The following is a 27,482-nucleotide window of genomic DNA, read 5'->3' as shown; positions in this document are numbered from 1 at the left end:
GTGTTTAAGAAACATTTCACAAAATTTGAAAGGACGACATAGCTTTCGTGTGTAGATTTCAATGGGAAGAATTACCATTACAATCTAGACACAGTATAAGAGTTCATAAACAATGATTCGCTCGAATGTATTCCTGAGGAAAGCATTCCCAAAATGCTTACTGAACTTGAGTGCAAATGACGGTCAATTTTTACGCCATTGAAACAAGGTTCCCTTATTATTATTGTTATTATAATTATTAACTTTCAATTTTAATAATAAAAGTGAATCTTGACTTTGAACTTTTTCTTCTCAAACAAATCAAAATCAATTTAGTTTACCTCAACGTTAACCTTGTCCTTAGATTAAGACTGATTTCACAATTTCAAAAGCAATGACATAAGACAACAACAATAGATAATACTCCTAGAATGAATTCTTTGATTGCATTTGACTCACGCAATTTATTTAAAAAATTAACATAAATATCATCAGAATGCAAGTTGTAAAACAGATATTTTTAATTATAATATATTGTAGTAAACTATAGCAAAAATGTAGCGAAAAATTTTTGGAAAACTAATCTTAAAAATTACTTTGAAATATTTTGAAAATGTTGGCAACTTTGTTGTTCCACTCTATATTAATTATTGCAATATCTTTGTATCCATTGAGTAAGAATTGAATAAAGATCCTTTTCGGCCTCAAAATTTAAATATCTTCACAAAAAGCATTTTTTTAATGCCTGCTGGGGATTTTAAGTTATGAGTACAATATTATACGCTGTTTTATGAGTGCTTCGCAATAATTTGCAAGCACCTTTTGATTACTACTTAGAAAATTACAATTAAAAATATGTCTTCTTGAAACAGTAGTGGGTAGACAAACACAGATAAACCTATACAGAATTTGTGGCAAGGGTTTAACGTGGGTTCCTGCCTATACAGCAAAACAATCAGCAGGGAACTCAAAGAACTGAGAGATTGGTCATCATTCCTTTAGTATTAGAATTAGGACTTTTCCTAAGCGCGCCTGACACCTTAGGCAAATTTGAAAACCGAATGAAGCAAGATAGGATTGTGTTTTTCAACCGCACTGAGTGCAATTGTGTTAGTTCTGAATCTTACTATTGAACAATTACGTTAAGTCAAAAGAAAACAAAAACTTTTTAAAATATAATAGTGCTATGGGCTTAGCTTAATTCGATTTTGCTGGCGATTGAATCAAAAAGTTTCTAACATCGGCTTAGGAGAAAAACTTGAGACACTGTGAATTAGAAAAAGGATAATAAACATGAACTTTGTATTTAAAATTAGGGAAATGAATGCGTTAAATGACAGATACGTGCCAAAAAACTGCTAAAACGAAACAAATATAGATTTTTATTAAAATATGTTTTTATTTTATTATATAGTTATTCTTTTTTCTTCGCTTAGCGAAGGCTGTGTTATTGACCTCAAATGCAAATTGTTATAGATTCACTTTTAAAAAAAAATTTTTTTTAAATAAAAAAAACAAAATGAATACACAAAAACAACACAGATTTTTGTCGTAAAGCCGTAGTTATTTTTGAGAAAAAAAAATGGAAAATAAAATACACTCCAAATAAATTTAAAGTAAAACAAAAGTTGAAATGCTTAACCTCTTTAGTAACATTAACTACTTTTCTTGTCATGAGTTACTTTTTTTTAAATAAAACTCTTCGTATAACTTGTTGCAGTGTATAACTAACGGTCATATATCACTTTTTCTTTCTTAATTTTCCTATGACTTCCGTGTATAGTTGAAAGTATTTAAATTCACTGATTTTGGGAAGTTCTGTTGGAAATTATTCAAAAGTTTTAATTTCGCAAATAGATCCTATAGATATGATCGTTAACCGATGGGTGACAAATTTGTTTTCATTTTAACAGATGGCTTTGACCGATGCGATTTAGGTACATTATGATTTTGAATCAAATACATTGCGCCTTTAACCTAACGATTTATACATGAGACATGTATATGGACCAAAAAGCGAATTTCGGATGTCTACCGTTTATTTAACCATATATACAAAGAAACGCCATGATGGCTTGTTAATTGCGGTAAGTCGTAATAGGAAAAGAGTTTTAGATGTCAAACATTTGCTATAAATGCTACCCAGCATATCAAAAGAGTGTTTATAATAATCAGATACTTTGCTACTAATCGCAGGCATATCAGTTGGCCGATCGAGAATATTTTCACGGCGTTTCTTCAAATGTGTTTAGGGTAAAATGGTTTGCATGATTGTGGGCACATCTTGTTGTTCCTTAAAAGGACCCAAACCGTACCGTAAGAATTTTATTCATAAACGACGGACTGTCTAAACACGATCGATACAAATGCCGATAGGCTGATCAGGAATATTTCTAACTTATGTAAGGAATCTTTATAATATATTCAAATTACTGTTTTATGCCGTTTGGTACAATGATACAAGACAGCTTTCAAGATATTTTGCTGAAGTTATTCTTATTCTGTCGTTATTTTAAATCAGTTACAAAGTCGGACGAAACACCGAAGATTGCATATATTCTTTATCTCAATACACAATCGACCAATCGATGCCCGATATGAGTGGTCTTCAAATGTTCGTCCATTTGTGGTCTACATCATCGATAGAAAACCATTCCATAAGATAAGTATTTCGTATCTTCAATTTATATCTTGCTAATGGCACTAATTTCAATTTTTGCTGAATGGGCCACTTTCCCAACAGCTTAACACGTTTGCGAGCGGAAATGCAACTACGAGAAACTTCTATCTAAATTTTCACTCGGAAATAAGGTGAAAAGCAAGTTTATGTTTAAATAAATTTTCTGCTTCTGCAATTCTTCAATTCATTAGTTTGACCTCATTATGATCGTGTAAAATTATTAACAAGGGTTGCTTCAACTTCTTATTATCAAAAAATTCAAATATTAGCTAGGAGTGTGATTTAGAAGATAACGAATTTGTATTTTATTATATCCCATACCACTTGTGGTACAGCGTAAATTAAATTTGTTCGGATAAACGTGATGGTCAAGAGCAATCGTTTTCTGAATGAATTTAGGCTCCTTCTGGGCGCAATATTTGGTACATTTTGGCATAATTTGGTGCCGTGGCATCTTTTCGCTATTCAAACTAGATTAATTCGAATTATTTTTACGATTACTTCCCTTAGAACGTTTTATTTGGAAAAGTGTTGCTGTAAAAATTTTGAAGTTTTCCATATACCTTCACAAAAATCGCTGGACTTGTTAAATTGATGTGAAACATATGAATATAATAGGCACACACGAACGTAACCATTCTAACAAAAGGTAAGTCTTAATACTTTAAAAATATCTATCATTTCACTTTTTACGATGAAAATTAGTTCATAATAATAACTGATCAAAATTCGGACCACATAAGTCTCTTGTTTAAATCCCAAGCTATATAAGGCTTTCAATGAAAAGCATTCCTTTGCATGGCAAATAAGTTTAATTTTTAGTTTTTTATGGCAAAGAGATATGAAGAATAATAAGACTTGTGAAAAAAAAGTTATTTTTCCTAAATATGGATCACGTCAGCCCTATGAAAAGTAGATATTTACCTGCGTGTTTATTATATAAAATATATGCTGTTTTACCAAAAAAAATAAATGAAGCAAAGCGATGTCCAGCATTTAACTTTGGCAACTATAATTTTAGATGTCTGTTACAAGCATTATGGTCTAAGCTTACAATGTAACGCTAAACCACATATGTTCATTTACAACCCAATGGTTTATAAACATTGCTTTAACACCGGCTGTGTTCTTGAAAAAGTAGACATTTGCTTTTTGTCAAGGAAACGACAGGTCGTATAAAATTTTCATGTATAAAAAGTGAACTTCCGAAATGCATTTTTTTACATACTGATAATTCTGTATAAACAGTTCAGAATGTATTTAAGATGCGGTTCAGAATGACGGATTTAATAAACTTCAGTTTGCAATTAAAAATTAATTGCGCTTTATCAAAGAATTGAGCTTTTCCCGTGCATACAAAAACTGCTTTGATAAAAACTTCAGTCACAGTGAATATAGGATAAAACAAGCATAAAGAATTAAATAAACATCAGGCAAACATTTGATTAATTTCTGGCCTGTACTTTAAATACAGACTGAATGTATCGTAGTGTGATCGCATACTATCGTATGCATCCACTTGAAGTGTGACAAAATTATGCCACTACAGCATAACCCTTTTGATAAAATAAAATGTAACACTTCACTTCGCATGTAAACAATGATAATCCTGTTTATATAAGAATAATCTACAACTACAATCCTGTTTAGAATAAGATAAGAATAGTTTAGTGTAAAAATTTAGTATAAATAGTGCGTAAGAAAATAAAGAAAATCAGTTCTTATCAGAGTTCTCATAAAGCAACTCAACCAAACGTTTTACTCGCTAAGAACACAAGGCATCCAATCCGCCTGAACCATTAAGATTAGTGACCGTCTTACGCCGAGACACTTTGGCATTGTAAAAGACGGATAGAGTTGGCGTACTGCAGCCGAGCAGCATAGGGCTAAACTGCTAAACTACATTCATTAACACTTTGGGAAGGATTCATAGGGAATCTTCCCGTAAACAGATAAACTAAACACTTCATACCACGATACCATATCAACTTTATTACAGTATATTATTTTCTTCGTCTACAAACTTTAACGTATAGTCGGGAGCTCAATTAGACCAAACGAAATGCATTTTCTTACAATAATATCCTTCCCTTTTAAGATATTTACGATATTATATAGGTAAGCATTACATTAAACTTGTTATAAAAATGTTAGTATAATGCTGCAACCATTTTTTAGGAATTGAAAAATTTTAATTATAATTAATTAGGATAAATAATTAGAATAGTATCTTATTGTTTGAAGATTTTACATAATAGGAAACCCTCCTGAGGTCGTAAGTCTTTAGTACGGAATGTTACATAACTGGACAATCAATTTGCTTCTCGAACGACTAGTAAAAAATTGTTCTTGAAGGATGTCTGTTCGCCTATTTGCCTGTGTAATGTCTGTTGTCAACATGCCCCTGACCCCAAAAATGATGTCACCATCGTCAAGTTTGGCTGAAAATTGGAAGTTCTGCCACGCAGGTTGCTACTAAAAATGGACAAAATCGGTCGAACGACACGGTTACAGTGCTACGTAAACTAAAAACACCTCTCTTTTCCAAAGGAATAAAAAATTGGTTCTTTGGTCTTCATTTAGCTAAAATAAGCTAACAACCGAATTCAGTTGACTTTTAGAAATACATCTCATGCTAAGTATTACTAATAACTATTAAAAAGTATTTAATGAAAAAACGAAAAAAATAAAATGAAAAAATGTACGTATAAAGAGAGACAGAGAACAAAAAAACAAAAGAAAAGAAAAAAGATGCACACATCTGGCACAGAGGCACACTCATGTGGATGTATATCCACTTGGGGGCTGAATACGTAAACCTTTGTGAACATGCAAAAGCTTGGCAACCGATAATATTGGACAAATTTAGTTCAATTTTTGAAACATACGAAGACATCAAGGTTGGAAGCTAATCTAGATACGAGTAAAAAGGGCGTATTTAGGCGAGTTGTTTTGATAGAATTTAAAGGATCCGATATTTATATTAAACTATAGTCGTTACGTGAGTTTTTGCAAAGGACTGTAAAAAAATAAGTTCGTAATTATATTTGTGTTGAATGAGATTTATGAAAATAGAGTTAAAAAAGTGAAGTTCCTAGAGAAATCGAGGATTCATTTACATTTTTGAAGTGAAAATAAGTTTAACAAAAGCAATCTATTTTGGTGAGGAGGCAAAGAGACAAGCGGGTCCCAATCCAAATTCCGAAAAGCAGAACTTCGTTTTGAAAGATTTCAATTGCATCTACGTAACACTTGTAGTAAGAAGTCCACTCGATAGAAACCTACTCAAATATTGGTCTTACTGAGCTCACATATAGCCTTTTTGTAACCTAAGGGTCGCCAAAATTTAGATCACTGTTTAATTGAAACAAGCATTGATCTAGCTTTATTTAAGAAAAGCCCGTTGTGTCAGTTAACACGAAGTCTATGATCGAATAAAACTCCTAAATCTATGAACGAATCTACATGGAGTCTCGACTGGGAAGCTCTGTCAATGTATACACCGGAGAGATGCACGAAATAAATTTCAGCTTTAAATCTAAAAAATTTTAAAAATCAGAAAAAATTTCGTTTTTTCCTTCTCTTTGCTATATTTTAGGATAACGGTCATGGATATAAAAGATTTGGCCATAATTGAATGTAATGTTCTTACTGGTTTCTCTTTTTTCAAATCATATTAAATGCATTTGCTCCAAATTTTTTAAGGGGTCTCACGCAGGCGTTATGGGGTGAAGGAGATCATTAGGTAAGGCAGGGTAAGATGGGTTGCGTTTGTCCGTGTATTCTTTTAGAGGTAAACGTTTGAGGAGTGCCCGAGAGACAAAATATATAACCCGTCGACATCTCCCGAACTAGCTTGCTCAGCCAAGGTCAGTCTACTCAGCCTCCGATCCTCACAAAGCGGCACAGGGCATAGCGTCCGCAAGAATATTAATCCCCGCTTTCGATCTTTCAAACAGTTGGACAGACACGAAATATTCACAGACACCTCGCATGCTACACAAAAGTGGCATACACTAGCCCTCCCTGAATATTGTGGAAATTAATATATATTTCCTTTGTGATATTATTTTCGAAATAATGATCTTCGAAAATTTGCGATTCGGACAAACGAACTTACATCATTATTGTTTTATTATTTTTTTAAGAGTTTTTAAAATGCCTAGTATACTGAGAAATCTCAAACTTGCATAAACTTTTGATGAGCTGTGCTTGTCCGGTAAACCGAAACTGTCTTCAAAATTTTTTCTGCATCGCCTCACGAATTATAGGTTCATAGGTTCGCTAAAAATGAATAAGAAACTAATATGTTTTTTCCTTACATTATCGCCTCCGTCTAGGCATTTCGATTTCCCCCTAAAGGTTTAGATCCGGGCTTTGCTTTTTCTTAATAAAGTTATTTCGGTAAGTTCGGAAATGAATCCCGCAATAATGATGCCGCAAAATGAACGCAAAAATTGTTCGTAAGAATAAGTCATAATCTCTATGTAAATGCAAATATCCACGAAGTGCCTCAAGTTATTCAAAACAATTATTTCATATGTATATACTAAAAATGGGTACGAAAACGTACATTCAACGAAAAAATAATTATTTTACAATAATATGTAGAATCGTAACACATTACATCGAAATACAAAAATGTTATGTTAGCCTTGTAAATAAGAAAGTAGGAAAATTATTTATGGTAGTTGTATATAGAAGCAAGCGTAAAATTATATACGGCGAATTGTATCTTGAAATTCTTTATTGATTACAGTGGGTGTGCTTATTGGCAGACTATGTTTGCTCTCAGATCCTGAGGTCTGCATCAAGCATAAGCAATGATTTTTTATTAAAATTCTTTAAGCTTGAATTCCTATAACATGGTCAATGCACTCATATTAAGGAATGCATCATGAGGTTATTAAGGCGTCTTTCGACTCATTACAAAAGGAAGTATTTACAACTAACAAGTGCATATGGTAAAATTGTTTTAGCCAAACCTGAACCTTTTAAAAATGTTTCTGCAATGGATTCAGTCACATTATCCTCCAATCCAACATAGCTCTTTAAACGGAGAAAACTTTCAATAAATTGTGATATTTTTATTTACATAACTTATTTTGTCTACGAATAAATGACCTACCTATATATTGCATTATAGCATAAATGTAAAAAATGAGAGCATTTTTGACGATTTCAGATATGTATGTCTTTCCACTATAAAATATCAGGATTTAAAGAAATAAGTTAGCTAAATTCAGTATATAAATTGCGACTATAATTTTGACCATGGGTAGCACTAATTCGTTATGATAACTATCGTTATATCTTTTCTAATTTGATTTAAAATTTGAAGCGATTTAAAAAGGGCGTACTTTTCATAATTCCTTTTGAATGGAGGGAAAGTTAATAAAATAACATTTGGAAAGGTTATTAAACACTCATTTAATTATTTAAAAAATGCAAATCCACATATAAAAACAACGCTTTTGGTCTACGTATTTTTAACTGCGGCAATACGGAGGAGATTTAAAAGAAGTGAATTGCAATTCAAATTTTTTGTACAAACTCGTGCATTTATTGAAGTATTTAAAAAGGTTAAAAAAAACAATTGTCAAAGCATGTTGTTGGATTTAAACATGCTTTGGGACTATTTGTTTGAAAAAGTTCTAGTTTGAACAAAAGACGAAGCAATCTTTTATTAATAAGAAGTATTTAAATTATTTATCGAAAAACGCTTAGTTACCACGATGGGGAATGTTATTGTAAATATATAGTAAGAAATTCGAATGAACAGCATGAAAATTGTAAAAACGTTTTTGGTGGCCTGTTTTGGAAGTTCTCGTTTCGCGGTAAAGGCTTTTAATGATTTGAAATATTTTATAGACGTGTTTGTTTTGTCTGCAATCTCAGGACAACAAAATACTCTTTAACTATTAAAAGCGTTTGGCAAAGTCTTTTTGGAGTGCTTGAAGTAAAGTTCGAAATTTAAAAAAAAAATTCAACGCACATATACGCACGCGCACACATTGAATAGAATAAACTTCATTTCCATATCTAAAAGATTCTTACAAAGTACATATATGCGCATTGAATTTTATAGATTCATGCAATTGTTTATTTATAGCTTTAACTCTTTAAATAATTTCACAGTTAATGATTAAATCATGATTACAAATGCAGATGTAGGAAAAGTAGCAACAGAGAACGTGTAAATTTTACAATAACAATCAAATATAGGCGTCACACTTTGCTAGTCAAAAAGGCAAAAGAAATCATACTAAATACTTGATAAGAACGCTGATCCACACACTAACGACATGTCAATTATTTAATTAACATACACTTACACCACAGCGAAAACAACAACAAGTAACACAATTACAGTAATAACAATTGAAAATTATAGGGAGTAACAAGACAGAGCGGAGCAAAAGACAACAACATAAGGTGATAAACAAGCCCCCAAAAACAATAAATTCCACAAATACAATCGCAATCACAACGTGCTACTAACGAGAGACCAAAAAAAAGAGTTAAATATATGAAAACTAAACGCTACCTGAAAGCTTAAACAAGCCGAAAACGTAGAAAAAAGGCGAGAAGAAAATATATAAACAGAGAGTAAAATGGATAAAGGAATTACTTTTAAAGGCAAGGTTTGAGAGCAGTTCGAACATAAACTAGCTTAGCAAAAGAGAAACAACATCTTACTATATTCATTCATACCGAAGCTCGAAACCAACTTTCAAACACTTACTTCAATGACTAACTGCAGCTGTTGAGACTAAAGGCTCATCTCTGCATTAAGGAAAACAAAACCATCAAAAGCATAACAAAAATAAAAATTTTTACTCAGCCTGAAAATCGCTCAACCGCTATTATCTGTTAATAAAAATGTATTAAGAGGTTGGTTAAGAATGACTTGATTTGCGATCGAACACTTCGCACACTTCGCGCGATCGATCGTGCGATCGGTCGGTTATAAAAGTCGCAAGGACAAAACAGCGATACATTAGTTGAAATCTATTAACGCAACGTACGAAGTCGTCATTTGTGCGTTTTGACAACAGCTCGCTAAAAAACAAAACACCCAAAAACTTTAAATTATTAAGATTAAAAGAAATAAATCATTTTTATAAAAAATGATTAAACTGAAGAATTATTAAGTAAAGGATCGCTCTTTCATTGATTTATGAAGATTAGTGTTAATAATAAATATACCAACATTTTATTGGTCACCAAGAAAAAAAGGAAATATTTTAATGAAAAACCTAAAAAATATCCTTAAAATTATAAAAAAACTGTTTCCGTTACAATCCATCATCAATACGAAAATTAGTACAAAGATTGAAGTTGCTCTTAAAATAAAAGCAAACACTTCACATTTTCTTTTTAAATTTTATAAATTGTAAAAAACAATAACAAAATGATCGCCGATTCATATTTTATAAAACTGTTCGTGCGTCTATTCCAAGCCAACGACTTGCAGCATCTGCTGTTGGTCTTCGTTAGCATTTTAAGTGTAATCAGTTTCATACAGTGGCTGATTAATTTATATCGCGAAGTGCGCAAATTGCCACCGGGTCCTTGGGGTTTTCCCGTCATCGGCTATTTATTGTTCATGGGCAATGAGAAACATACGCGTTTCATGGAACTAGCTACAAAATATGGTTCACTCTTCTCGACACGTTTGGGTAGCCAATTAACCGTAGTAATGAGTGATTACAAAATGATACGTGAATGCTTTCGACGTGAAGAGTTTACTGGACGGCCCGACACGCCATTTATGCAGACATTAAATGGTTTTGGTAAGTAACTAAAAATGTACTTCCTTTTTTTATAATCAAATTTCAGTAGTGAATGTAAAAACTTGTGTGAAGGAGAATTTAAAACATAATTTTTTTCAAGTTTTATGTAATGACCTGAAAGGAACAAAATATATATATTTTCATTATAAGCTGCTGCTGACAAAGTGAATTGAAAGAAGTGTAACCGAAAGCCGTTCTCTCTTTTTAATTGATCTTATGTAGCAATCTGATACCTATACTTTTATTTGGAGTCTTAAATTTTTGAGCTTTGAAAATGCGCTCGTTATGGATAGCGACGCCAGACAGATAAAACCCTTAAATTATAGTAAGATCCCTAAAAATCAGACTCCACATTTTTTTAGTAATAATCTACAATGATCTCATAAACAATGGTCGGCTTATTATTAAAAAAGAAATTGGATTTCAGATTCTCATTATATAAATATGACGAAATATGAACTTCTTCTATTAGAATGAACTAAGTGTGAAAAGGCACTTTTGAAAAACTCACCTTAAGAATTATAAAATTTTTTTTCAATTTTAAAATCGATATCTGGAAAGAGGGGTGTAATGCTACCTTAATTTATAACGAAACAAGTAAATTTTTTGTCAGATAAATCTTATAAGTTCGCTTTTAGGAATCCTTGCGTAAGAAACACTACCTGAATATCTCTAAAATCATTCATTTGAATATTCCATGAGTTGTTTAAAATTTCATTACTGTGTGCAATATGGTTATATTAATTATTGCCTTAAATATTAATTATAAACGGAACGTTGTAAAAGTATTAGCAGCAATGAAATATATGAAAAAACAGATAGGACGACCCAAAAATTATAACTTCTCCTTCCATACATTTTTAAGAATTTAAATATAATCTTGTTCAATATTTATCAGACACGTATTAAAAGAAAAAAAATACCCATAAACATCACACAAAATATCAAAAGGAAATATTTTATTTGCTATAAAATATTTTCGCTCTTTGATAAAAATTGAAGTCTGTCTGAATAATCTGGTTTACTACAAAACTGACATCCAGTAGCAAATCGCTCCTAAAAGTATAAGTTATTCTGCAAGAGATTTGGATACTAATGTAACACCAATTAAGATCAAATCAATAATTTATATATTATACATCTAACAATTCATTTTGTGATTGATTCTCGTCGTCCTTTGCCAGTTGTAGGTAGATGCAATTTAAACAAAGTTTTACGGTGAAAAGAAACTTTTTTTGTCGGTTTATTTAAAGTCTGTTTTCTTTATCTAAGAAAGGCAGTGAATGTTTAAATAAAAAATAAATGAATTGAAGTGACTTTGAATTACATATATGTTTACTAAGGTCACTTAGAATGTTATTTATTTAGTTACAAAATATCGCAGCGGTATTTTTCTTGTTCTTCAATGTTCGATACAAGACGCTTAAATACAGTGTTGAAAGAAAGTACTTCCAAAGCAACAAAATTTCCAATTTTTTTTCGCAATAATCCGCACATTACAAATATAATTGAGGTAGGTTTTGTCATTTAACAGTATATGAAACGACAAAGAGAAAGAGAAACACACACACACACAACAATACCTCCGGCAACAACAGCCAACAATACGGTTGAAGAACACTATCAGCACAACTCTTTATATATTTCTTATTTATTTATTTATTTATTTTTTTTTAACTTTTTTATTCGTACTCTGAAATATTCTCATAAAAAAGAAACGAAAGCACAATATAATGAAAAGAAATGTGTATGAAATACATTAACCAAAAATATGGCATATGAAATTTTACAATGTTTTTTTTTTTTCTTTTTGTTTAAATTATGTCTCATTATCAACCTACTTTAATAACTGCACATTTACATATTATGTGTTGGAAGCCTCAAAATTAAAAAGTACGCTAATATTCTCAATTTATTCCTGATACCCCGATTTATCTAAACGGGATGCCACAAACTATGCACGCCCGTCCGTTCGTCTATTATCTCTTGTTATAAATCATATTGAACAAATTTCTCAAACTAATTTTGAACATGGACGAGATCCGTTATACAACGAATCTTCGTTAGAAAGTTGAAATATTTCTATTGATTCATGGTTGACTTAGCTTTCGATTTTTTATTGCTCAATTGTGCGGCCTTTCGTGGTGTTCCGTGGTGATTGCGATTTACCCAATCTAAGGCAAGAATGTTCTTACGTAACCGGTGTTTAATTGCGTTTGCGACCAGCTGCCTGACTAACCCCACCAGAGGAAAGTACACAGTGACATACTTGTCCGCATCTGAAATTTGGGCACTAATCTCCACCAGGCACGTTGAGTTGAGTCTGTGTGCCTTCGGGCATCGTGAGGTTAAGCCTTTGTAGCAAGATATCCACGTTATACTTGCAAAAACATCTATCCATTTATGCGCTTGCATGTCTACTTATCGTTGTCTGCCAACCGATCTTCATTTCTCCATCCATTTTTTTCATTCCGTCTGCCCATCCGTTCCAGTTGTCTGTTTGTCAGTCTATTTATCGGTAAATCCCTTCATGTGTCCATCTGACTGTTAACTTTCTTGTCTTTGTCTATGTATTTGTCGTTCATCCAACGGTTCACGGCAACAAAGGTATCGATCTCTCCGTCGGTTTGCTATCTTCTATCTCTTCGCGTACTTTTCCTTGCTACATTCTCCTTTATTCGTGAGTGGCTGCCTCATCTATCTCCCTGCCACCCAGCCACATAGTGTCTGTCTCCTTTATATATGAAGAGAAATTCGTTTAGAAGTTTAAACCTAGATTTTATAGCTTTGGATTGTCGTTTAAAATCGCTATTAATTTGACATTGAATGTAGGTATGAAATATAACACGGAGGCGTTTCATTTTCAGAAATTGTTAGAAAATGTATTTATGAAGGCAAAAGATTTTTTTATTTTAAATATGCATATATAGTAAAACAATAAGAAAAAAGAATATAAACAAACTCCAGCTGTGTCAAAATAGAAATCATGCTGCCTTGCAATATTTTGCCTTAAAGAATCTAAACAAAAAATGGTTTTCTGCAAGTCGTCATATAAACGAAAATGTTATAATTTGGCAAAGCCAACCATTAAGTACCCTCCACTACATTGCTACAGTTCTTTGTTTATTCTCGTTTAAAATAGCAAAAATTACCCCTTGTTTCGATGCAGATACATACTTTTATTTCATTTATTTAATCTTTATATCAAATTACTATTATTAACCAATGTTGCACCAGGAAATATTAAAAATCGAACTTTTATACTTTATGCAGGCTTACCTTATATGAAAAGATTTATATGGGAAGGGGAACTAAAAATTCAATCGCCCGTCCTATCCAAATTTTTCATATCAGCTAAGTACGCCAAAGAACTAATGTAATAACTAACAATTTCTGTCGAGAAATTTAGGAAGTTACACCTTTTTTATTTATTATGACTTTTTTAAAATTAGGCGTTATGTACATAGGGACCACAACATTGGTCCAATGTAATTGAGTTTGAATAGTACATTTAAGTGCAATCTACGTAGCATACAAAATTTCGTCGATAGACGGGCAGACAAATTTAAATTGATTTGGAAACTAATCCTAAGCGGATCGATGTAATGAAAGGTGGATTAGTCTAAAATTTTTCTTTTTCAAGCATTAAAGTTTCGAATCGCTCAGCATTGGTTTAGCTTAGTGTTAGCTTAGTATTTGCTAGGAATTGTGGGTTACATTTTCTTTTTTATTGTGCCCTTCGTTGTAGCCGAACTATTTACTACTTTAAAAATTGATCAGTGCACGCTAAACTAAAAATACATATGATAAGGTTCAGCTTTCTATTTCACTTTTTTTAATTGTGGGTATTATAACTGCGGGTGCAAATCAGATACCAACAAACAGATGACAATAAACAGACACAAAATCTTACGCTGACCAAAAATACGTTTTGTAATTCATCTGAAGCGTGCCACAAGTTCCTTGTATATCTATCAGCCGTTTATACGGACACAGTAGTGTGATAAGAAATACGCGATGTAAAGTTATTAGACAGAAACTCGGGCGAAATGAATATCAATAGACAGACCTCTAGTAAATATATAGATATTCCAATACAGATAATCTCGTGATTTATGGGCATCTTTGTATCGTACACGTGTACCTGAACTCTTCGTTAATGCCGTTTGATCCTAAATTGAAAATTCGGATTTCTATATATTTGCAATCAATCGCTTTATAAAATACGGTTTTGCATTGAGCACTTAAACACATTGGTTTACTTATTCATTTATAATTAATATAATTTTAATTTTTTTTTATTTTGCTTATTTATTTCTAGGTATTATCAATAGCACAGGAAAGTTATGGAAAGATCAGCGTCGTTTTCTTCATGACAAATTAAGGCAATTCGGCATGACCTATATGGGTAACGGCAAACATAATATGGAAAAGCGGATAATGGTACGTGCTACGCGGAATTTGGAAGTAAATAGTAGTAGACTTTGAGTCCTCACCAAATACTGTAGATACTCTTAAGTCTTAATTAGCAAGCCTTTTTAACGACTTATCCTAGAACAGCTATTGAAATTATTTTTTAAATGGCATTCATAAGCATTTATACCAAATACGAATCTTTCGCGGCTTGTTCAAAAATATATGTTTTGTTTTTTATGCTTTAAGTTGTTGTCGTGGCCCTATTTGCCTATAGAGAATAAGAATGTTTCAGAAGATTATTTTATATTAATTTATTATTTCTAATCCTGTTTTTGCCTTTTACATGTTAGGCCGAAGTTGAAGACTACATTAATTACTTAAGAATAGCCGACGGTCAACCAATGGATATGGCACCAGCTATATCGGTAGCAGTCAGTAATGTTATTTGTAGTATTATGATGTCGGTGCGTTTCTCCATAAATGATCCTAAATTTCGTCGTTTCAATTATCTAATTGAGGAGGGTATGCGTCTCTTCGGTGAGATTCATACCGTTGATTATATACCGACCGTGCAATATCTACCCAGTATATTGACGGCAAAAAATAAAATTATTAAAAATCGTAAAGAAATGCAAAAATTCTATCAAGATGTTATCGATGAGCATAAAAAAACATTTGACTTAACAAATATACGGGATTTAATTGATTTCTACTTGGCTGAAATTGAAAAAGCAAAGACCGAAGGCAGAGACGACGAGTTGTTTGATGGTAAAAATCAAGGTAAATTATTTTTAAGATTTTCTTAAGGAATTTTCTATTTTTACTTGTAATTACTTATTGTTTTTCCTTCATGTCTTGTAACCAATCTTTTCAAAATAATAATGAATAATTTATTATAGAAAGAAAAAAAAAACAGATTTATTTTCTAACATTTCTATCTTAACTTCTGTTTTTCTTTTTATAGAAGAACAAATTGTTCAGGTTATAATTGATTTATTTTCGGCCGGTATGGAAACCATCAAGACAACTTTATTATGGATAAATGTTTTTATGTTACGCAATCCGGCATCGATGAGAAGAGTACAAGATGAATTAGATCAAGTGGTAGGACGTCATCGTCTACCGTCTATTGAAGATTTACCATTTTTACCTATTACCGAGTCCACTATATTAGAATCAATGAGAAGATCTAGTATAGTACCTTTAGCAACTACGCACTCACCAACAAGGTTAGTAGATAATCTTGGATATTTTAAAAATTTTTTACATATAAAATCTTTATGGCGGCAGATTTTAATTTATTATTAATGCTAGTGTTCATGTGAGCCTGAAATAAATTAGTCAGTAAAATACGATTTGTTAAATTTTAAATACTTTTTAAAAACGAAGCACGTATCGCTTGGAAGCAGTCAAATATTCTAAATATTTGAATGATCAAAATTTCATTGTTTAAGTCACTAATCGACAAATTCACTTACTTCGCTTACGGTATGTGCATAAATGAAGATGTGTGTGCTCCTAAGTGCATTCATGTAACAGCCGCTACTACAGCTGCTTTATTACTTACTTAATGACCATAGAGATGCGTAATAATTTGTTCCAATTTCTTTAGATGGTTAAGAGATTAATTGCCCATATGTAAGCATATCAACGAGCGAACGTTGATTCAATTTCATTTGCGTTTTTTTTTGTTTTGAAGGCAATAAATTTTTCTTTTAATCAAGTTTGTCATTGTTATTGATTTTATTGTTGTAATAATGGAAATTTTATTATCAATGTTCGTTACAGTGCCGTGCGTGGAGTGTTGAAAATTTCATTTTGCAAACTGAACACGTGAGTGTCGCTCGCGTTTTTGTTATTATTGTTATCATTAAAAATTGCAAAAGCAAAAAACAACGAAAATACATCATTGGTTTTTCGTTTTTGCTTCTTCTGTTTTCCTATTAGTTTGCTAAGCTACGGTAGAATTTGCAATTGCCTTGTGCTATGTTGTTTTGTGCATGTAAGCTTTCGAAGACCTAGAAATAGCGTTGAAACCGGCCGGCATCACATGGACTGTGAACGAAAGGCAAAAGAAAAACTAATTTGGTTTTTTTTATTTACATTTTATATTTAATAGTTTTTTTTTTTTGTTTTTTTCAAACACACTCGCACACACATTATAATTAATGATTGAAAGAGGTTTAATGAACTGAGAAAAACCGTGAAAGTATGTCAATATGAGGTTGATGCGTCTCTAATTGGGATATACTATTATCTGTATAGGCTATAATTGGGATGCAATTTGGTTTGTGTCGCTTTAGAATCGTAATTTCTTAATCTGTTTGATACGCTGTCAACTGTTCTCGATGGATATGAATGAATATCTTGTTTTGGATCTATCGAATTATAAAATTGTGGTAAATATTGATAAGTTCAGCATATATTTTATAAAACTTAATGACGCAGTTATAAAAAATCGGTTAATAAAATCATTAAAAAATAAACAATAAATACCGCGTCCAGACATATGTCAATACTTCAAGGCGATTGATTGGTCTTCGTGGAAACTTGATTCATTCGTTGTCATTTCCAAAAGCTGTTACTAGTATTTGTCAAAGTTCGCTAAAGTTTTCATTTAAGTCGCTGCTATTCGTAAACTCTATGGCGAAAAAGTAATTATGACTTAGATGTCGACGATTACGAAAGATATGTTCGTCACAATTGCTGTATATAGGAGACACAACTTTGATATCAATGAATGTTTTCTTAAAAAATCGGCAAATATGTAAGCGTTCACATAGTATACGGTGCAATTAGTAGATTGGGTTTTCGTTCTAGAACTATTGTATACATGAGTTAGGGGAAGCGATAAAAAAAGTTTGTTTTCCAAATCTTTAAAATCAAGCCTTATAAGAAGTTTTGTTATAACACACCAATCAATAAGTTCGTAGGATGACTTTATGATGTATAATGGCTATTGATGAATCTATATAATTTCTTGATAGTACCAATTTTCAAACAAAATATTTTAAAATTTCATGGATTTCCGACCACGAAATTCAAATTTTTTAATTGTTTTACAAAAACCAATGTAGCACAAGAATTGTTCGATAATGGCGACATCTATATGTCATCCTAAGCTCTCATTGAATGATGTGCTATCTTTCGCAGTATTCCGCAAAATGAACAACGGTAAATTGACTCTTTCTTTCGTTTTTTTTTATCGACACTAACCCCATTTCAAATTGTAGGAAAGATGTGGTACATGTCGTTCTATCTTAAATTCGTATGCAACCCATACATTATTTTACGAATATATATTATTATTTTTGTTTTCTTTATCCATTACAGAGATGTTGAGGTAAACGGTTATAAAATACCGGCTGGTTCGCATGTTATACCGCTCATTAACAGTGTGCATATGGATCCAAATTTATGGGCTACACCGGAAGAATTCAATCCAAAACGTTTCCTCGATGCTGAAGGCAAAGTCCGCAAACCTGAATATTTTATACCTTTCGGCGTGGGCAGACGCATGTGCTTGGGTGATGTCTTAGCGCGTATGGAACTATTCTTATTCTTCTCTTCATTTATGCATTCGTTTCACATAACATTGCCCGACGGTCAACCATTACCTAGTTTGAAAGGTAATGTCGGAGCTACCATAACCCCAGAATCGTTTAAGGTATGCTTAACCCCAAGACCATTGATAGTAAACATTGTGGAAACGCATCATATGCGTAATGTAGGTTCAAATTAAAGGAAAGTAAGCCAGAAAGAGAAACGAAGAGAGATCGAGAGAGAGATAAAGGGAACGATTTATTATCCATAAATTTTCAAAGTAAATTATTAAACTTTGAACGATAATAATTGGAAACAATTTAGGAAAAAACAACAAAAAATAAAATAAAGGTAAGCCTTGAGCACGGTTCCGTTCCTAAATGACGTTTAAACATTATCTTGCTAACGTCATAAACAGTATAATAAAAAAACAAAAACGAAAAGAGAAGAAACTTGAAAAAAACAAATGTTACTCGAATAAAGAAAAAAAATTGTAAAAACGTTGTTAAAAACAAAATTTTGCATAAAAATTTTTCTTAAACAGGATCATTAAAAAAATCAGTAAAATTTGTATTTATTAAATAAAATTAGTGAAGCAAACGAAAAATGTAAAAAAGCAACAAACAAGTATTCAACAACTAACGTAGGGCTTAACTAAATTTCTGTTCATTGAATTTCAAGCGCAAAAACTTTAAAAGGGTTCCTTTAAAGTAACGAATTTAAAAATTTAAGATATTGGAAAAAATTAATAAAAACTTTTAAAAACAAGATGAAAATGAAAATGGATAATTAGACATTAAAAAGGCGGCAAATAGTTTTATACCAGAAACCACGAATGAAAGAATTTTCTAAACGCATTTTACATACATCGCTTCGTTTGACAAACACTTTGTTTGAGCGAACTATTTCAGTGAGATATAAATAACAGCAAAAAAACACAAAATAACACTGCCTTTGCGGTGAGCCGTTGCGTAACTTACTATTAGAAAAGTTCCGAACCTTAGATTAGCGATCATGCGTTGAAAAGCCGAAGTGTCGAACTTACGTCTCGAGACCTTTAGCTATTGACCAACGTAAATACGTAAACGATCAGCGTAAGTGCAACACAGGATATGGGCTTCGTTTAATTTATAGCTAATAATTACAATCGCATCTCTAGCCTGTCAAATACAAGCTGCTTTCTTCAAAGCTTTCTTCCCAAAAATATTTAGTTATCCGTTTACTTAAATCTGTACATTTCTTTCCACAAACTCGAAATAATTTCATTCAAGTTTATATCCTTTTTAAAATCATTTGTTAGCTTCTAAATATGATCTCATATGCTACTACGATATACTCCGCGTTTTAATGATTTAATTGCAAAAATCGCTTTTATGAAGAATGTAAGAATGCCACCTTTTTTCAACAGAGACTAACTTTTTTTGCTAAGTAATTATTCAAGACACGTCACTTTTTACACTGCAGGATAGATTTCATTACAGTTAACAGTGATTTGTGTTATAAAACTTTTGAAACTTGATTATTTATGTATTTTCATTAAGGTTTTATGAAATTTTTAAAAATATTTCTAAAGAAGTAATCGTATTTGTTTCTTGCTTTCGTACAAAATAATAAAATTAATGCATAGAAATATATAATGTTATTATAACAGTAACAAGCACACCACAATAACAACAAATTCTATTCTTTGATCCTCCAAGAAGCTGTGTTCATTAACGTATATTTTAATAAATAATAATAATTATAATAAAAAAAATCGATTCAAATAAAAATATCTGTGGTTTAGTTAATATACTAATAAGAAATATTTTAAAAGTAAAAAAATATAAATACAAAAAGTTTATATAAGTATATACATAAAGAAATAGCATAAGAATGCGAGCATATCAAATATACACACACACAGAGACACACGCGATCGTATACTCATCTGCACGGGTTATATGAAAGAAGGAAATGCGCGCTGTCCCTGTGAATGGTAAATATGAGGCATGGGAATTTTGAATCCCTTAAAGTGCCCACTTGCCTCTTCCGCCATTACTAAGCGAAATTTTCTTCACCAATTTAATGATAGTTCTTCAACTTCACTTCACACTGTATTTCTTTTAGATATTGTTTACAAACTGTTTAAGATTAAAATAATTGTTTTAATGTTTTCGTCGCAAATTTCATTTACCTTGCTAAGTTGAACTTGCAGGACTGTCCTAGTTCATTCAGAAACTTCATGAAATTTCATATTATTATTTTTTTCTTCTTCGTCTTCTTTACAATTACAAGTTTTGTGTTTATTGTCATAACATGCATGTAACCAAAAAATGAAAATATGAATTTAAATTCACGTACGAAAAAGAAGCCCATTAAAATTAGGAAAATTCTATAAGTTTTTTCGCTAGTTTATGTTGTCTATTCTATAACTTCTGGGAATCCTAAAGAAAGAAGAGTGTATAGTTTATTTACAGTTACTGTTAGAATCAAGATATTTTATTAAGATTGAAACCATAAAAAAACATTATAAATCCAAAGTGCCAAACATCCAAAAAAAAAAAAAAAAAAAAAGAGATAAAAGAAACTAAGTAATTACACTTACACTTTTGTATAAAAGTTTACAATTCATATAACTCATATAATAATTCATCTCTTGAATATATATGTATTACTGTAGGTAAAAGTAAAATTAAGTTATGTTTCGTTGTTTGTTAAATAGTAATTAATTTGCTTAGAAAGTTAAGAAATTGAATATAGACACAAGTATACACACACAAGTATACATATAAATATAAAGCAAAAAATATAGAAAAAAAAGGCATACGCAAATTTGAATGAAAAATGTTTATAAAAACAGAAAATGTTTTTTGAAATTTTAAAGTTATTATTAAATTTTATTCATTTTCACCTTATACGTTGGAGGTGTTAAAGTAAAACCACATATCCCCTGCATATCTAAATTTTGGTCGGTGTCTTCATTTAACTGGATTTTGAAATTTCTTAATATAACACCAGTATACAGCAACAACAGCATGCGAGCTAATTCCTCACCTAAACACATTCGCTTACCAGTTTGAAATGGTATAAAATATTGGGGTTGCTTGTAACGGCCCTCAGCGTTTAGAAAACGCTCTGGTTTGTATTGTTCCGGATAAGGCCAACGATCAGCATCCATATGAATTGCCCACTGTAGAGGTAAAATCATGCTATTCTTTGGAATTCTATAACCTTTTATATAAGCATTTTTGGCCGCTCCATGCGGTATGCCCAAAGGTACAACCGAGCGAATGCGTAACACCTCAGCTATGCAAGCTTTTAAGTAATCAATGTCCTCCAAGTCATTAAGTGTCATGTGGCTTTTATCCAATTTCATTAGTTGCTGAAACAGAGTAATCGTCAAAATATAGGAATGAGAATTACTTTGCGATTCATCTTTGATTTTGTTTTTTGTTTTTATTGACTTCATCATATCTTCAATGTGCTAGAATGCTATGACGAGAAAAGGAAGGGGGGAGAATGGGAAATGTGAGTGGCTCCTCTTTTGGCCTAACGGTTTATTTTTCAATATTGTTGTATAGTCAAATTATTAGTACCTGCATTGCGTTTTTTTGCAAAACAATATTTTCGACATTAGCTAAATTATTGGGTGGCCGTAAAAGATATTTCCATCAACTCCTTTGACTTCAATCTTAAGCACTTTTTGATAGAAAAAAAAAACAGACTTTCAGGTTTAAAGGTAAAGCAAATTTACACCTCAATTTTGTGACGAAAATTAACTAAGTACTAAACTAAAACACAAAGCGCGAATCTTCTTTGGTCGTCACAAGTTCTAGAGTTAATAAAATACAAGTAGAGAAGAGCTAAAGGAAAACTTAGCGGAAAGGTCTCAAAATCGCGATATGATCGAGAATATATACCTCCCTCTAGTTTTTGTTAGTGTTTTCGATCAATAGTCTTTATTAGTATCAGATCTATTTTGACGATGTTTCAAAATAGTCTTATAATTTGCAACTCTTGGGAGCGGTCAAAAAGATTTGCGAACTTCTTCTGTTTAATGATCGACGTCTTTTCTTAAAATTGTATTGTGGACTTATGTAAATGTTTAATAATATAAGGGAGGAGGTAACAAAAGCGTTAAAATAGCGCTATAGTACAGTTATTCATTTGCATTGCGATATTTTTCAAATCAGCAACTACCTTGTTCAACTTTATTCCACTGAAGCAAACACAGTTTTATTGAAGACAAGACTTTTTATGTATACGTTTGAAACATAAAAAGGCCTAAGGTCGTACCTAATTCTTGCATACCTTTCTCAGTTTATTTTGTATATCCTGTTCTTTCGCCATATAGAGAAAAAACCATCTTAAAGCCGTTAGACTGGTGTCGACGCCCGCGCCAAACAAATCGGCTAATAAATGACGCAGTTGCTGCGGTACATACAATTCGGCGGCTCTTTCTCTATCTTCGAGATTTTCGGATTCCAGTAAACTTTGTCTTTTCTCCAGAAAACATTCTAGAATGCAAGTATTTTGTCCACTCTCTCTAGTTCTCAAATCATTCTTAGAAGCCTTAAGTTTTTTTAATTTATGTTCACATTTTTCAATAATGTTATCATAGATTTTATGCGTTTCATCTTTGCCATTAAGTAAAAATTTTAGGTTTTTTTGATTAGACGGGAGAAATCTGAAGTTTTTAAAAATAAAATTAATCCCAAAAAAGCAAGAAAATTATATTCAGTCGTAACCGAAACTTTTATACCCGCCACGGTGATCCTAAAAAAAAGGAAAAAGGAAAATTTTTAAACCAGATAATATTGGGTGGGCGCGGCTCATTTTTCCTATTTTCAGAATAACAGTGGAAATTGACATATGTGTACGTGTTGTACTTTATGAGTGACAACCAAAGAGTACAGAAATTAAAATTATTCCCAGTTTTTGTCGCATAGAAATATGGGCATTGTAGGAGTTTCATTTAACCGGTGTGGGTCATTTTCAAATTCTTTTGCAAATTTGTAGGCGATATCTTCATTTTTGCGAATGGGAGAATGTTTACCACAGATACTACACGATTGGCAGATGGACAGATGGCTAGGTGAATAGACGGACGTGCGTAGGTGCATTTAGAACTTGAGACTGGTTAAGAATATATATACTTTGAAAGGTATGTAAAGCTTCCTTGTGATGGGTATAAAAATAGGCTAGTAGAACAAAAACGGTAGCACTGGAACGTACTATACTTAAATAACCTTAGCTTACCTCAAAAATGGTAAAAAATTCGCTGCACCTGAGATACCAATCAATCGAACGCCTTCTTCTTGTAAGTGTTGCAAATATTGCCAAGTAACATCATCGCGTGCATATGTTAGACCAAATACTAAATCATTTATAATATTGCCGACGGTATGCTCTAAGGCGGGTGAAGGATTTACTTCTGACAGCTGCATGGAATCCTCGCTAAGCCACTGCAGAAACAAAAAAAATTAAGCAAGAAAATTATATTCGGCACGATTGAATCTTTTATACCCATTCCCATTATCCTGTCTATATCTACTTTCCAAGTTCTTTCATTTGATACGCGGATCGTCAGGATTGTCGAGAAAAAGTTATTCCATCATAGGCTGCTACATTTAATTTAGAGTTCACACACTTCGTTTTTCGCATTCTACTCTCGAGGTCTTTTTATTTAATACCCAATTGATTATACTGCTTTCTGTTTTTATTCATTTTTTTACATAAATAATAGCGTGCTTTAAAACGCAAATACAGAAAGTTTCAGCCTTCTATCTTTCATAATTTATAAGTAATAAGCAACAAAACACAAATTTTTGTTAGGGAAACAGATATCCATCCAGTTTACGCTTTACTGTGTGCGCGTGTTTCGACGAATTTGTGACATTTTCAGTATCAACCTGTGTACAAGACTTCCAATGTTTTTGCCAAACTTGAAGCCGATAGCTTTTTTTTTGCGGCAAGGAGAATGTTTACAACAGACAGATGCACCGACGGACACCTTTAAATCGATTTAGAATTTGATGCTAATTAAGAATATACATTTTATAAGGTCTCTGAAGGTACCTTCCGGGCGTTGCAAACATTTTATCAAAATCTATATACCCCTCACTCTTCGGTGATTGGTATAAAGAAACAAAGATAGAAGCAAATAAACGACAATGTGAATAAGAAGTAAATCAAGCAATTTGTTGATTTGTTGGTATATGATCGAATCACAAATAAATTAACAATTTTCATGAATAACTTGCTGCCTCCTTGCTTGCTAATGATTTGAAGCTTATCGCCAATGTTTAAAGGTGTTATTTAAATATTTTGTGTTGTCTACACACTACTTGTCATAAGCTTAGTTCCTGTGAAGAGAGATCTTACCTGCACGCATTCTTCGATACCTTTACGTATACGTGATTCAAGCTTATAACGAATTTCGTTAAATTTCTTAGACATTCCTAAATTTTTCAACCATTCAATAGAATGACGCCTTTGATCTTTCCAAAGTGTACCCTCAGCACCAATTAAACCTTTGCAAAGTTATAAATTCACATAAAGTTTATAAGTTATTATTTAACAAAGCGATAAAAACACTTACCGTAGCCACCCATTATGCCATGCGTTACGTAAAGAGGAGCACGAGCTGTAAATTCTTCACGTCTTAGGACATCTCTTACAAGGCTAGCGTCGGTCAGAACAATTGTATTAATATTACCCATTTTCAATGAATAAATTGGACCATACGTAAAGGACAAACGTTGTAAAGTTTTATAAGGAGCCTTAAAATCAATGAACGGCAAGTAGCCTACTATCGGTAGCCCCCGAGGACCGGGCGGCTCTTGAGACTTGAGCCAATAACAATGGCCTAGTAAGTAAATAACGGCTAAGCCCAGAAGAAAACCGAAAAAGTGCTAAAACAAATTAAAATATAGAGCGAGATCTTTGGTTTTAAAAAGCACCAAAATTATAGCGTCTCTTTCGAGGCTATTGTAATGTAATGGCATACAAATTCCCTAGTTATTTTTATACCCATCACCGAAGGGGGACGCTTTTAAATTATCCGACTTTGTGATCAAAATTTATGTTCATACTCGCGGTGAGTTTGCGACAAAAAAAAAACAATATGCAGTCGTAAACGTTATTTCGAATCGGCGTGTGCTTCAAAAAAGTGAAGGAAGTCGATAGTATAGTCCGGATAGTGTATTTTCAAACAAACTTTCAGCGTTTAATCAAATTAATAGTCTGAAGCCGTGTATGAAGTATATATACATGAAGAGAAAGTGACAAGATGATGTGCAATTCTTGATGATCTGTTCTTAAAGCCTAATTTATTTTGACAAGGAGCCGCTTGCACGTGTCGATAACTATTTATGACACATGTGAAAAATGTTATACCTAAGGCATAATGGTTTTATTACGACATAAAAATCCATAGAATAGTGGTAATGAAGTTCAATGTTGAAACGCATATAAACAAATTGCAACAATGTAGCAGATAACAAAAACCGTTTTCATACAAAAATTTTTAATAATTACTCACAGTGTTAAAAAAATTACATTTTACGTGTCACGATTAACTCGATACTACAAATTTTTTCACAAGCATATTAAAAACCGTGACTGGAAAGGTACACATTTTTTATAGTTATGTTTACAGAAAAAGTCCGACTTTAAACTCTTGATAAGGTCAAGGCTTCTGAATGGGAATACCTTTCAGTGTTTAAATTCATTTAAAAGTAAACCGTACTCCATGCGAAAAAATTCTTTACTTCCATTAAAGTAGTTCATATCCTTTTCTATTTATTTATTTATATAGTAATTTTCTTTTTGCTTTTTCTTTATATTTCATTCATTAATAATCGAAAAATATAATAAAATACTTACAAGCGATAACCATTCCATTGCAATAATGAAAGAAAAAAAGCGTCTTTTGTACTTGAACTAAATCGAATACTACTAAAATAATGAAAAACAATAAACAGTTCCTCTTTCTAGCGCTTCAATTTCAGTACTGAATTTCACGTTACTTGACACAATAATTTATCGGATTCGAAAACAATCAACAACAACAGGCAAAAGAACAGTAGAAATGACTTTGTATACTCGTCAACGCAGGATGGTTGGTATATTCATTTCGTCAAAACGTTTGCAACATCCAGAAGGACGTATCAACACTCCACAAAGTGTAGAAATTTTTGATCAGCATCAAAGTCTTAATTGAATTAAGCATGTCCCTCCGTCCGTCTATGTGATGCCTATTGTATACATTTTCCTGACCGCAAAAATGAAGATATCTGCTCTGAATTTTGCAATAACACTGAAAATTCTTGAACGTAGATTGTTATTGAAAATGAGCCAAATCGATCGCACGACACGCCTACCGTGTTACGTGAAGTGAGGATACCTCTATTCTTGAAAAAGGAAAAAAAAAAACTTTTTGCTTATTACTCATGAACTACACAGATAAGACCGTTGGTGTTGTAACTGCACAAAAACGGCAAAAGTTGACCACGTCTACCCAGGATTGTAGCGTATCAATATTTTTTTTTTTTTTCGTCAATACTTCTATAACGCGCAGAAGCAAACTTCAAAACCCCGCAAAAAGTATACAAAGCCTTGATTAGTCTCAAATTCGAAATGCATCTAAGTATGTCCATCTATTTGCCTATCCGTCGGCCTAACTGTATAGTAACTGTGTTAAACATGCTCCCGTTCGCAAAAATGAAGATATGGCCTACAAATTCGCAAAAGAATTTGGAAATGACTGAATGACTTTGCATTTTGGGTTTTTTGTTTCTCATAAAGTGCAACACATACACCGCATTAATTTGCAATTTTATGCTGAAAATATAAAAATTAACTCGAAAAAGCATTCAATATTATAGAGTATCAAAATTGCTCTTTTAGTCTTTTTTAGGATAACGGTGATCGGTACAAAAGGTTCGGTTAGGATCGAATATAGTTTTCTTTTTTTTTTTGTTTTTTTTTTATTTTTTGGAAACAACAAACATTTAAAGTATTACAGATGTTATCTACATGTAGATGATTGTTGCTCTAGTTGTCTCGAATAGAACGCAAGTATT

At 32.1% G+C, this 27,482-nt stretch overlaps 2 protein-coding genes across 3 annotated transcripts; one reads left to right on the top strand and one right to left on the bottom strand.

Moving 5' to 3' along the window:
- Nucleotides 1-10,073: 10,073 nt before the first annotated feature.
- LOC119637597 (cytochrome P450 18a1) lies at nucleotides 10,074-18,868 on the top strand. The gene is made up of 5 exons (XM_038033757.1): nucleotides 10,074-10,455; nucleotides 14,777-14,898; nucleotides 15,222-15,651; nucleotides 15,836-16,100; nucleotides 18,205-18,868. Exons 1-5 carry the CDS (start codon nucleotides 10,074-10,076, stop codon nucleotides 18,611-18,613), a joined length of 1,608 nt encoding a protein of 535 aa, XP_037889685.1. The 3' UTR covers nucleotides 18,614-18,868.
- Nucleotides 18,869-20,862: 1,994 nt separating this feature from the next.
- On the bottom strand, nucleotides 20,863-26,422 carry LOC119637582 (cytochrome P450 306a1). 2 transcript variants are annotated; one of them, XM_038033704.1, is made up of 6 exons: nucleotides 26,284-26,422; nucleotides 24,998-25,310; nucleotides 24,781-24,929; nucleotides 23,656-23,861; nucleotides 22,708-23,083; nucleotides 20,863-21,778 (listed from the first exon to the last, which is right to left on the bottom strand). In XM_038033704.1, the coding sequence occupies exons 1-6, from the start codon at nucleotides 26,299-26,301 to the stop codon at nucleotides 21,287-21,289; spliced, it is 1,554 nt and encodes a 517-aa protein (XP_037889632.1). In that variant the 5' UTR covers nucleotides 26,302-26,422; the 3' UTR covers nucleotides 20,863-21,286. The 2 variants fall into 2 exon arrangements, with proteins under 2 accessions (XP_037889632.1, XP_037889633.1); XM_038033705.1 differs by having other exon boundaries at nucleotides 24,998-25,282.
- Between the last annotated feature and the right edge of the window lie 1,060 nt (nucleotides 26,423-27,482).

This window comes from Glossina fuscipes, unplaced genomic scaffold (genome assembly GCF_014805625.2).
Source record: "Glossina fuscipes isolate IAEA_lab_2018 unplaced genomic scaffold, Yale_Gfus_2 60, whole genome shotgun sequence".
Taxonomy (NCBI): Eukaryota; Metazoa; Arthropoda; class Insecta; order Diptera; family Glossinidae; genus Glossina; species Glossina fuscipes.
The sequence above is the reverse complement of the archived record's forward strand: the minus strand, read 5'-3'. Positions and strand labels throughout refer to the sequence as shown.